The sequence below is a fragment of the Aedes albopictus genome, chromosome 3 (assembly GCF_035046485.1).
Source record: "Aedes albopictus strain Foshan chromosome 3, AalbF5, whole genome shotgun sequence".
In the NCBI taxonomy this organism is placed as follows: domain Eukaryota; kingdom Metazoa; phylum Arthropoda; class Insecta; order Diptera; family Culicidae; genus Aedes; species Aedes albopictus.
In genome coordinates, this window is record NC_085138.1 from 253,030,030 (window position 1) to 253,042,749 (window position 12,720).

Genomic DNA, 12,720 nt, shown 5'->3' on the forward strand with positions numbered 1-12,720 from the left:
GATTACCGAAGGAATCCAAGAAAAAGGTACTAAAGAAATCACAAAAGGAATTCTTAAAATCTTGAAGGGATTCCTGGAAGAATGCCAGGAGGAATTCCTGGAATCCCTAGAGAAATCCCAAGAGGATTCCTTTGAGTTATTTCTAGGAGAATCTCTGAAGAAATGCCGGGAGGAATTCCTGGAGCAATTCCTGGAATAATCTCTGGAGAAATTCCTGGAATTCCTGGAGGGATCTCTAGAGGACTTCCTGGGGAAATCCCTGGAGAAAAGCTTGGAGAAATTCCTGAAGGATTCCCTGGAGGAGTTCTTGGAGGTGTTATGTATGCGTTAAACGATTTAGATTTAGGCACTCAAATGAATATGTGCGTTCGATAAAATGATGAAGAGAGCGGTTCGCTCATCGAGTATGAAATAAAAGTAAGTCAGTCGAAGTCCATCAGTGAGTCGAGACAGTCAAGCTAATTCCAAGTGGTTTTAATATAACGTGAAAGAAGTGTTTGAAGTAAGGAAGTTTCCTCCGCAGAAATGTAGTGTCCGCCTTGTAGGTTGAAGTCCACTTTGAGCAGTATATGCAGATTTATCAGGAGGAATGCCTGAAGAAATCCTTAGAAGAATTCCTGGAGGATTTAGAAGAATTCCTAGAGGAATTCAAGGATGAATCCCTGCAAGAATCTCTGGTTGAAGTTTTGGATTTCCCAGAGGAATCTCTGGAGGAATCCTAGGAGGTATCCCTGGAGAATTTTCTGAAGAAATCGCAGGAGGAAGTACTAAAGAAAACGCAGAAGGAATTCTGAGAAAAATACTGAATGAATTCTTAGAAGAGCTCGTGGGGAACTCCCAGAGGAACCCCGGTAGCAGTTTCTGAAGGAATTCCTGAAGAAACTCCAGCATGAATCCCGGAAGCAATCTCAAGATGTATTCCTAAGGGAATTCCTTAACAATTCCTGGATCAATTTCTGTATTATTTGAAAAAATCCTCTATGAATTATTTCAGCAACTCTTCTAGGGATTCTTATTGGACTTCCCCTGAAATTCAGTAAGTCCAGCCCACTGAAAATTCCTAGATGAGTTTCTGGAATAATTCCTTGAGGAATTTTTCAAATAATCCCTGGAGTTCTTCCTGGAAGATTCCCAGAAAAATTTCCCAAGTGAATCCCCGGAAGAAATTCTGAGGAAATTCTTGGAGTAATTCTTGGAGAAATATCTGAGGAAAGCCCTGGAGGAATCCCGAAAACAATCCCATGAAAAATTCTTAGGAAATCCCAGGAGAGCTTTCTATACAAATTCCATCAAGTATCACTGGAAAAAAATCTGATAGAATCTATATCTGCAGTAATTTCTGGACGAATTATTGAAGGAATCCTTGGATGGACTACTAAAAGATTTTTTTTGTACAAATTTATGAAGGAATTTCTGGATTATTTTTTAATAATCTCTGGTAAAAATTTCTGGGAGAATTCCTGGAAGAAATTCGTCCTGAAACACTCCGAATAATTCCAGATGGAATTATCGAAAAAAAAACTCTTGCGGAATTCTTGAACGAATATATGCAGAAATACCTAAAATGATATTTGGTATTTTTTTGGGAACCCTGGAAACAATCCTGAAGAAGTCCTCGAAAAAAGCACTGAAACAATCACTGGAGGAACCTCCAAAGATATCCCAGGAGTATTTCTCGGTGGAATGTGTGGTGAAATCCTTAGAGATTCTTAAAGGAATCTCTATAGGAGTCCATGATGAAGCCACTCCATGAAACTATGGGAAAATTTCTGGAGGTATTTTTCAATATATCCTTGCAGAATTATCTGTAAATATTTCTGAAATAAAATGTGTGAGTTCCTGAAACATTTATTGAAACAATCCTTGGAACACTTACTGGCGGAACCCCGCAAGGCGTCCATTGAGCAATTCAGTCAGTCCAATCAGTCCCTTGAGCAATTCTCGAAGGTATTTCTGGAAACGTTCCTAAAAAAATGATGAATTAAACCACCGCAGAGTCCGTGGGATCACTTGGCAAAACGGGAAAAAGTCACCGGAAAACTAATAAACTCGATTTTGGAGAATGAAAACAAGAACATCACTTCTTCGTTTGTATACAGTAGGTTACGAACTAAGAAAAACAAAAGCACGGCAGCAAGTACCGTTCGAAATAAACAGTGTTGGCAGATTGCTTGGTGAGTCGGTCCGATGATGTAGGGTAGTCGTTCGATTCCCAACACTCCCCCTGAATGACTACCAGTCCATCAGGCCGATAGCCCTACTCGTTCCACGAATTTCGATAGCGACGACGGACCCAAAGGCTTCGTTTGGGGGGTCCGCCACCATCTCAGCAGTAGGACAGTAGACTAGTTGCATAATATTCCGCTCACACAGCTCCCTCACATAGTGGCTCTTAGTATCGATGTGTTTCACGCGGCCACTGGCGCGCTCGGCTTGGGCGAACGAGAGACAACCCTGGTTGTCCTCATATATTGTCGTAGCACCGGTCTGGCGTTCGTCGAAGTCACCCAGCAAGCGTCGCAGCCATAGGGTTCGTTCAAAAATTACGTAACGCTAAAGGGGGAGGGAGGGGGTCTAGCTTTGTGTTACGCTTCATACAAAATTTCAAAATTTTCCATACAAAAGTTGTTACGTGGGGGAGGGAGGGGGTCTAAAATGGTCAAATTTTGCGTTACGTAATATTTGAATGACCCCATACAGCTTCTTGGCATGTCATCGCTAGTGCGTTGTACTCTGCTTCGAGTGACGATAGGGCCACGCAGGGCTGGCCCTTGCTGATCCAGCAAATCGGTCCTCCGCCATAGAAGAAAACGTACCCGCTTGTCGACCGTCTTGTACGCCTATCTCCTGCCCAGTCAGAATCGGAAAATCCGACCAATTTCCAATCACTGCCTGGTCCAAACTTCAGCTTATGCTCCTTCGTTGTCTTCGCATATTGCAGCACACGCTTTGCCGCACTCCAATCGCTCTGGTTCGGTTCGCTTACCTTTCTTCCCAGCAGGCCCACGCTGATCGACAGATCCGGCCGGGCGTTCACTGCTAGGTAGAGCAGTGCCCCGATCAAGCTGCGGTACAACGTTTTGTCGGCAAATGGTTTGCTCCCTTCATTCAAAGTCGTATATCCTGGATCCATTGGCGTACGCACCGGATGCGCATTCTCCATCCCAAACTTCTTCGCCAAATAATCGATGTATGCAGTTAGTCGCAGCGTATAGTAGGCACCATCTCGGCCGATCTCATGACCAAGGAAGTGCCGCACTGATCCGACTGCCGTAATGTCGAATCTCTTATGCAGTTCTCGATAGATGTTGTCAATCTCCGCTTCATCCGTACACCCCATCAGCAAATCGTCCACATAAACGAGTAGGTAGACGATAGCTCCTCCCGAGCGACGAACGTATAGACAGGGGTCGGAGTTACATTGGTCGAACCCAAGCTCAACTAACACGGTGTGGAGCGCCTTATTCCAACATCGAGCGGACTGCTTTAATCCGTAGATGCTTTTGTGTAATCTGCACACCAGCTCATGATCGGCAACCTCGAATCCCGGAGGCTGTCGCATGTACAGTTCCTCATCGACGGTACCGTTTAGGTACGCTGTTTTAACATCGTACTGTTTCAGCAGCAATCCCTTCTTTCCGGCCACTGCAAGCAGCGTCCTCAGCGTCGTTTGTCGGGTGACTGGAGCATACACCTCTGAATAATCCACTCCAAGCTTTTGCGAGTAGCCTTGCGCCACGATACGCGCCTTGTGTTTGGCTACTTCCCCAGCCTCATTGCGTTTCAGCTTAAAAACCCATTTCGCCCCGATGATCTTCCTACCGGCGGGTAGCTTCACTAGGCTCCAGGTTTGATTCACTTTGTGGGCTTCCATTTCTTCGCGCATGGCACTTCGCCAATCCGGAAAGCGCATCGCTTCACGGTAATCACTCGGTTCTTCTTCGTGAGAAACTTGTCCCACAACGTAATCGCCGAATCGGGACGGCAGCACACCGCGAGTGCGCCGATCGTCTCTCCTCAGCGGTCGCATTTCATTTTGTTCGAACCCATAAAAGTCTTCTTCATCATCGTCTTCTTCGAGTTCGTGCGTGCTCGCATCTTCGTACACTGATTCGGGTTCTTCAGGCTCTTCTTCCGCCACTTCGATGCCCTTATTCTGTCCAATAATCACTTCACTCTCACTATTCGGTTCTTCTTGTGCCTCCGGCTCAGCTACCTCCGGATCCGCAGGTGCATCCGATTTCGCTCGCTCCTCCTGCTGTTCTGATCCGTTGCCCAATTCTATGAACCGCGCATCGCGACTCACGGTGATCCGGTCGGTTTCGCAGTCCAAGAATCGGTAGCCCTTGTGGTGCTCCGAATAACCGACGAAGATGAGTTTCCTTGATTTTGCGTCGAACTTCTTCCTCTTGACATCAGGGACGTGGACGTACGCTTCACATCCGAAAATGCGAAGCCGAGAGAGGTCCGGCTTCAGCCCTGTCCACAGCTCGAACGGCGTTCGATCGACGGCCTTAGACGGTAGTCGATTCTGGATGAAGGCAGCTGTCAGGACGGCTTCTCCCCAATAACGCTTCGGCAGTCCCGCGTCCAGCAACATACAGTTGGCCATCTCTTGCAAGGACCTGTTCTTTCTCTCCGCTATGCCGTTCGACTGTGGTGAATAGGGAGTTGAGAATTGAGCCCGAATGCCTTCGGCTTTGTAAAAGTTCTGCAGACTTTCGGCGGTGTATTCGCCGCCACCATCCGAGCGGACGATGCGAACCTTTCATCCAAAGATATTCTCGGTCCAGCGGACATACTCCTCGATTTTGCTCGCCGCTTCGCTCTTCGACTTGAGCAAGAACACGACACAGAACCGACTAAAATCATCGATCATAGTCATGAAATATTTGTTGCCGCTGGGTGTCGGGTTTTCCATCGGACCGCAGAGGTCCGTGTGGACAATGTCGAGAGGTTGCTGCGATTTCCGTTCAATTACCTGTGGGAAGGGATTGCGAGCTAGCTTTCCCTTCAGGCAACACTCGCAGATAATCCGTTCACCGCAGTCCTTAACGTCCACACCATCCGCCAGTTCCTTTGATCGAATAAGGCGTCTATGTCCGACACGCCGGTGCCAAGTGTGTTGACACTGCGCGGTGTGATTTCCGGTCGCCACCATACTAGCTTCTGAAGTCTTCAGCACATATTGGTTGCCGCGTGTTTCTCCTACAGCAACCACAACACCATCAGCAGATTTGATTTCACAGCCACCCACCTTGAAGATGACATCGAATCCCTTGAGCGCAAGTTTGCGTACGGAAATCAATCCGCCTTCGAGTGCAGGAACGAACAAGACGTAGTCCAACGTAATCGCGATACGGGATCCTTCCCCGTTCACGCCGAAAACAACTCCGCTTCCGCAGCCCGCCGATTTCGTGACCGTGCCGTCTGCCAGTGTTACTTCAATCACTACGTCGCTCTTGAATTCGGTGAAAAATCCGCGGTCGTTCGTCATGTGACAAGTGCAGCCACTGTCAACGACCCACGCGCCAGGAAGTGCATCACCTACTGCGAAGCACACCGCCCCACAAACAGCACTATTTACACTTGGTTTCTTCGAGACCTTTTCCGCATCCACTTGCTTTGCCTGCTGCTCCGGCGTCGCCTTCTTCGATTCTTTTGAACCATCACTCTTCTTCGCTTCCAGGAACTTGCGGCAATTCCGGCGAAAATGCCCCGCCTGATGACAGAAGAAACATTTCTTCTCGTTCTTCGGTTTAACGTCCGTACGCAGTGCTTTCTCCTCCTTCAAACCACCACCCGGCTGGCCGCCACGCTTTTGGCATTCGTCCCGGAGCCGAGCCACTACCAGATCCATAGTCAGGTCCTCCTGCGGTCGATTTTCCAGCGAGGTAACGAAACTATTAAACGACGGTGGCAAGCTACGCAGCAGCATAACGGCGATGACATAGTGCCGCTTCAAAGTGAGAGTGAGAGTGCGCGTCCATAGGATTTTCGTGGATTTGCTATTGTTGATATTCTTCTTTGCGGCTTCGCACACGCGCACTCCCACTCTCGCGCGTAACTATAACGGCGCCCTAATAATTCGTAGCAGCTCGCCCAGTTCGATACCCGCCACATCGAGTCGCTCATAAAGGTTCTCGATCTGCTCGATGTGTTTCTCGACGTCGCCGCCTTCGGGGAGGTTCAACGAACACAGCTGCTGGAGCAGCATCGCTTGATTCCCGATAGTGGCTTTTTCGTGGTAAGTCTGGAGATTTCGCCACATTTCCCGCGCCGTCTCAGCCTTCTTCACAAACCGCAATTGGCTGTCCTCCACAAACAAAGAAATCGTCGTTCGCGCCTTTCGGTCGTCCTTCACCCATTGCTGGTCAACCTGATCCGGCTTGGCCTTAAGGAAGGAAGGAAAGGAAAATATGATCGTGCGTTACGGCCCATACAAAAGATTTAGGATTTTAATATAAAAATGCATTAATACGATGATGGTTGTGGATCAATCAGTTGCATTATGAATCATATTGCAATGGATCATTGAAGCCAACTTTTCTGCTGCTCACCGCATCAAAACAAAAGCGCCACCGTATATGGACGTTCACACAGTGACAGCAGTCGAGTTGTGTCAAAAACACGAGGCTACGGTGGCGCTATCTGTTCATTTCATAGCGGCCGTTTTAGTTATTTTAGTGATCCATTGTTTGGTATAGTACGAAAAGCTAATCCGTTGTGATCCGGCAAGTATAAATCAAATTTCATAGTGCTGATTCACAAAAACATATTTAGAATCCACTTGCGTGATTTTCAGATATGGGAACTTACGTATTTTCGCCAGTTTTGTTCTCTTCGTCATGGGGTTTTTTTTGAAACTTATTGAACTCAAAGTTGGCCTCAAATCCTTCCAAAGTGAGTTGAATGATATGCCCATGTTTCAGGCATTTTGGCCGACAAACACCCCCTACGACGAAGAGAACAAACCTGCCGATAATATCCAACGTCACCCTATTAGGTATGCAATATAAGTCATGTTTAGAAGTACACCACGAATGATACTTTTTTTTTATTTAGAATTATAAGTCAAAATGTTGAATATTCGATGGGCTAAACGTGCTTTGAACTAAGTTTTTCTAAGAAATCAGTGTATAAAAAGTTATAAGAAGAATTTTTTTTGAGTGTCATGTTCAGTTTGTTTGTTAAAAAAATAATATGTCTTGAACCATAAGAGACAAAAATATGTTTATTGTGACCTGAAATTATGGAAGGACTTGACTTCAAATAAATAGAACTTCAATGCAAATGTACTTTTGACTTTCAAATCAGGATGACAAATTTCCAAAAGTATCAACACGGTGCCTTTTTGAAGACTTTCAATCTAATGTAAAAACTTGATTGTCCCAAAAACCGATGTTGAATATTTTATATTGACGACGCACCGGCTGTAGATTATCATTTTCTTTATCATCGCCTCCATCCGTATCCAAACGTTTTACAATTGTATCGTTCATAAGTATACATACATACTATATAATGTTTTTTAAAAATATTGTCTGCTGTTTCAAAAATTTTACCATGAAGCAGGTGAAGAAACCCAAACTCTGCAATTTGCGGCTTAAGCCTGGCTTAGCGATGCTAAGCCACCTCAGAGCACCGCTTAAGATAAACCACACTTAACGTAAACCGTAGCTTTATTAAACCGGGTTTAGTGGTTAAGCCGACTTGAAAAAAACGAAAAAATGTTAAGCCTGGCTTAAAATTTTGCTAAGCCTGGTTTAAAATTTAAGCCCGGGTGAAGAAATCGGCCCTTACCGGATTTGCAGTTAAAAAGCATTGCAGTTAAAGCGTTTGCACCGAGATAACGTCTACTGTACTAGAATTAGAATAACTAGCCACAAGCGCCACGGAAGTCCAATGCCGCGAGGGTTCGTGTGACTAACTTCTACAGGGGGTGGCCAAAATGTTTGGGATAGGCAACTTGATCAGCGGGGTGTAGTTGATCACTATGGGATTCACGTCCTTCAACCGCTAAGGACGCTACAATTCTGTTTTTCAATAGAAGAACTTTTGACGTAAATCAATTATGTGAAGATATTTAAAGAATTTTTGAAGGGTTTTAAGCCAATTGTGATAGATTTTACATAAAAAATATCGTCTTTTTTAGATGTGTTTTAAAACTCGGTGGAAAGATTGTCGTTCAAAAAATCGCCTCCCATAATGGTAGCGCAACGCCTTGTATACCAGATGACTTACAAAATACTTTAATTCATTCATGGTAAGCTTATTCAACAAAGCTGTGAGTTCGAATTGATGTTAACATACTAGTTAGATAAAATTTGGTATTTTGTGCTAAATAATGTTAAAATCATAAAAAAACACCTTTGTGCAAATGCAAATTTGAAGAATGTAGTTAATTGTTAGAGAAATATCATGGCACTTGAAAGGAAATATGTACATACGAAAATATGGATCACAAAATGCTGTATTCTTAAAAAATGTTGGTTGAAATAATCAAAACAGTTAATTCAATGTAATAAACAAAGTGCATTTATAGAGTTCTAGTGTATTACTTTTATTAGCGCTCTCACGCTGAATCAAGCGCTGATTACATGAGAGTAAGAATATGGCATCCTTGGTAAAAAAATACTTTGAAAAAACACTATTTTACAAGTTTGCCGAACATCACATTTCAATATTGGGCTTCTGCACTGAGTTATAAACAAATGAGCAAAACGATTGCAAGGTGATCGAACACATCCTTCTTGGTGGTAGCCGTGTTGGGATTATGTGTAAATTCTCCTGACTCTATATTACGGTGCAGTGTTCTGTTCTTATCGCGTTTCTTGCTGATAATTCGTCATTTGTCGCCGCAGAAGCCATACAGAATCAAGTCTAGGGTGGGCCACTCTTTTATTAAAATAAGTAAAATTTAAAAACGATTTTGTATGTTTATGTATACAGTAGACGTTCGTTCGGTGCAAACGCTTTAACTGCAATGCTTTTTAAATGCAAGTCCGGTAAGTGCAACAGTTTTGCAGTTATCGCACCGCTATCCGTCAAGTTTATGTCAAATCAGACGACAGTTGCATAGCGATGCACTTTAGATCACATTCAGACAAATGACAAATATTTGACGTCTGTCAGTCGTTGCAATTAATGAATTTCATTCGATAGGTGAAACGTTAACATGTTGCAGTTATCGAACGTCTACTGTACTAGACTGGGTCAACAAGGTCAATTTTTTGGGATAAAGCTTTTTCGAAAATTTGGGTATGATTGATTGCAAAATTTGGGTGCAATCGAGGCTTTTCAAGGATTTTTGGTATGGTTTCGAAGGGGTTTGTGTGGAATCAAGAAGGATTTAGGGAGCTTTGAAAGAAGTTTCAAGAGGTATTTAGAGGAGATTCAAGGCGTCCGCGTGGTTTCAGGAAGATTTGGAAATGACTTCCGGAGGTTGCAGGATGTTCTCAAGGGTGTTCTAAGGATATTTCAGAGCGCTTTTACCCTCCTAAGACGTTAGGTTGTTCGCACCACGATGGCGGAGTGCACGTTCAGCGTGCCTGTCTGGGTCATATTGACCCTAACATCCTACTAGGGTTTAAGATGTTCCAAGACTAATCAGGAGGTTATGGGTGACTTCAGAAGGGTTTCAAGGCGTCTCAGGGGGTTTCGAAACGCGCCTGAGATCTCCTCAAACCCTCTGAAAGCCCCTTAAATCACCTGAAACCCTCTGTAATATTCCTGAAGCATCATAGAAAACACCTAAATCCAACTGGAACGCCTCTGAATCCTTATGAAACGTCTAACATATCCGAGAACCCCATAGAACGCCATGACACCCCTAGAAACTCCTTGAAACGCCCTTGAAACCGCCTGCAACAACCTGAAATCTCCTTAAATGCCCCTATGCCCCTGAAACACCCCTCAAGATCCCTGAATTCCTCTAGAGCGCTCCTTAACTCCGAGGCCCCTAGCACAACCTGGGAATGCCACTTAAGCCCCATTAAAAGCTCCTGAAACTGCTTGAAATCCTCTTAAGTTCTCTGAAACGCCCCTCAAAGCTTCCGAACTTCATGAAACGTCTTACATTCCCTGGAACTCCAAAAAAAACTCCATAGAAAGCCCATGAAACTACTTGCAACTCTTTTGACACAACCTGAGACCCGCCGAAAATCCCTGAAACCACCTGGAACGTCAATGATGCCTCCTGGAACCACTGAGACCTCATGGAACAGCTCATATCGACCAAACCGCGTCTGAAATACATTGTTTTGAATTTTTTTAATGATTCGAGGTTCTTCTCGAAAGTTTGCGGCTACAGCCGAAATGATTAACTGTTGAGGCAGCATCCATTTCTTACGAAACGCTAAAATTTACATGTTTTGACCCATCACCTCCTAACGCTTTTTTGTATAAAAATCCTGAAATGTTTATATAGGACGTAACGCTCGGCCGTACTCCCTCTCCCATTAGTGGGTTCCGTAAGTTGACGCAAATTGTGCTTTTGGGGAATGAAAAATGCTTATGCAAAATTGGGAATGACTAAAAAATACAAGAATAAATTCGTCATTTTCGTCTATCAGTTTCATTACACATACGAATTTCATTCGGTAGGTGAAACGTAAGCATTTTGTAGTTATCGGACGTCTGCTGTAATTCTCGTCTTTTTGTAATTATCTTTTCGAATGTCGTTGCATAAATAACGGAGACCGCTTCCAACCGAAATAACGGACCACTCTAATGTCACTCTTCCGTTCTGGCTCACATCACAAACATACCCAATGCGGCTGGTGCATAGAACTTTATCAGGCCAAGTTTGTAGCAAATCAAGCGTTCAACATAGTGATTCAAAGTCAAATTCAAAATAAATTTATTGAAGATGAAGATAATTTTTGTGATGTGAATAAAATTCAAGCAATTTTTGTGGGTGTTTGATAGTAATTTTAACATTCTCTTGCAGACTTTTTACCATCTTAAAACTCGACGGCATGATATCGTTTTCTGTGAATTCCGGTTCATCAAAAGTTCTAATTCAAGGTTTCCGTTGGCCCGCTGATGCTGCTGCGATGCAGAAAATTCCAGATAACAAAGTGCTTGTTTTTAATAACGCAAAAGTTGACATACTTCCGAATTATTTCGCAAATCAATTCGAGAAATGCATTCGTATTGACTTTCAATATGGAACTGTTAAAACTATTCACATAAACCCTAAAATAACGCACATGGAAATACGCTTTTCATATACTGAAAATTTGATGATTGAACGTGAAACACACTATCAGCTAGAAAAGTTTCTATGTATCAGAACGAAACTAACATATATTCCAGAAAACATAAATCAACTGAAAAAAATTAGGGAATTAGATCTTTCGCACAACTTGATAGAAACAGTACAACTGGATCAATTTGATGGGTTGGCCAATTTGGAAAAGCTTGGTCTATCTTTCAATAAAATAAAACGTATTGCAAGTGATGGTTCGATTAGTTTTCCATCGCTCACTGATATGCAACTTGAACATAATCAATTGCAACACTTTGACGTATGTAGTTGGAACATGTCTTCACTTCACCGCCTTAATCTAAAACATAACAATTTGACACATTTTGCAATCAACCACTTTCGCTCACTACACTTATTAAACATGGAGGATAATCCACTAAATTGTGCATGGAAAGATAGTTTACTGGAAGACAAACGTGGCAGGGATATCTTAGGTAAACTAACTTGTGACGAAAAAAGCGTGAATATTTTCGGGTTAGACTGTTCGCCATCAAACAAAAAGATTGAAGAAAGATCTCCGGCGACCATCGATCAATTGCAGCAGGAAATTTCTAATTTCGACTCCAAGCTAGCCAACATGGAAGAAACAAACAACAAAAAACTTTCCGATTTGAGCAACAGAATAGAAAAAATTGAAGCTCTTCTGGAAAATCTGGTGTCGAAAATCATCGAACAACAAAATGTCTCAAACGACATCATTGAGGCTATGTATAGGATAGAAATTGAAAGAGCGTCTCAAAACAAGAAGAATAAATAAGCATACTTATCTTTACACTGATTACGTATATTTAGCTTAAGTTGTCCTTGAAATAAATGTCATACGGAAGTAACACTTTTTTACAATTCTTTTAGTTTGGAGTACAGTAGACGTTCGCTCGGTGCAAACGCTTTAACTGCAATGCTTTATACTGCAAGTCCGGTAAGTGCAACAGTTTTGCAGTTATCGCACCCCTATCCGTCAAATTAAATTTCTGTCAAAGCAGACGACAGCTGCATAGCGATACACTTTTAAATGCATTTTTGATCACTTTCAGACAAACTGACAAGTCTTTGATGTCTGTCAGTCGTTGCAGTTAACGAATTTCATTCGGTAGGTGAAACGTAAACATGTTGCAGTTATCGAACGTCTACTGTAAAAATACTCATTCGATCGAAAACCAGAATGCGGCACCAACATTTCAAAAGGGCGTAACTGCATTTACAACCAATGCCTTCTCACAAAGCTGTGGAGCGTGTCCCATCTCTCTCGAGCAATCCACTAGCACAAATAGAAAGATAAAATCCTCCTCTTTCGATTAACGGATGTGAATTGCGTGAGATAAATGAAATACGACCCACAGCTCTGTGAGAAGGCATTGGTTGCAAAAGCAGTTACGCCCTTTTGAAATGTTGTTGCCGAATCCAAACATTCGAAAAAGTGATGTTCGAAATATCGAATTGGTTTGATC

The 12,720-nt window shown here is 43.1% G+C and overlaps 1 protein-coding gene across 1 annotated transcript; it reads left to right on the forward strand.

Moving 5' to 3' along the window:
- Positions 1-10,698: 10,698 nt before the first annotated feature.
- LOC134290058 (leucine-rich repeats and immunoglobulin-like domains protein 1) lies at positions 10,699-12,424 on the forward strand. The gene is made up of 2 exons (XM_062857032.1): positions 10,699-10,890; positions 10,952-12,424. The coding sequence occupies exons 1-2, from the start codon at positions 10,871-10,873 to the stop codon at positions 12,027-12,029; spliced, it is 1,098 nt and encodes a 365-aa protein (XP_062713016.1). The 5' UTR covers positions 10,699-10,870; the 3' UTR covers positions 12,030-12,424.
- Positions 12,425-12,720: the final 296 nt, after the last annotated feature.

Excerpts from the sequence above, each read along its gene's own strand:
- LOC134290058 (XM_062857032.1), top strand. The coding sequence starts at position 10,871 with ATGAAGATAATTTTTGTGAT. Across the intron at positions 10,891-10,951 it reads ATGAAGATAATTTTTGTGAT|ACTTTTTACCATCTTAAAAC; the intron begins GTGAATAAAATT and ends ATTCTCTTGCAG.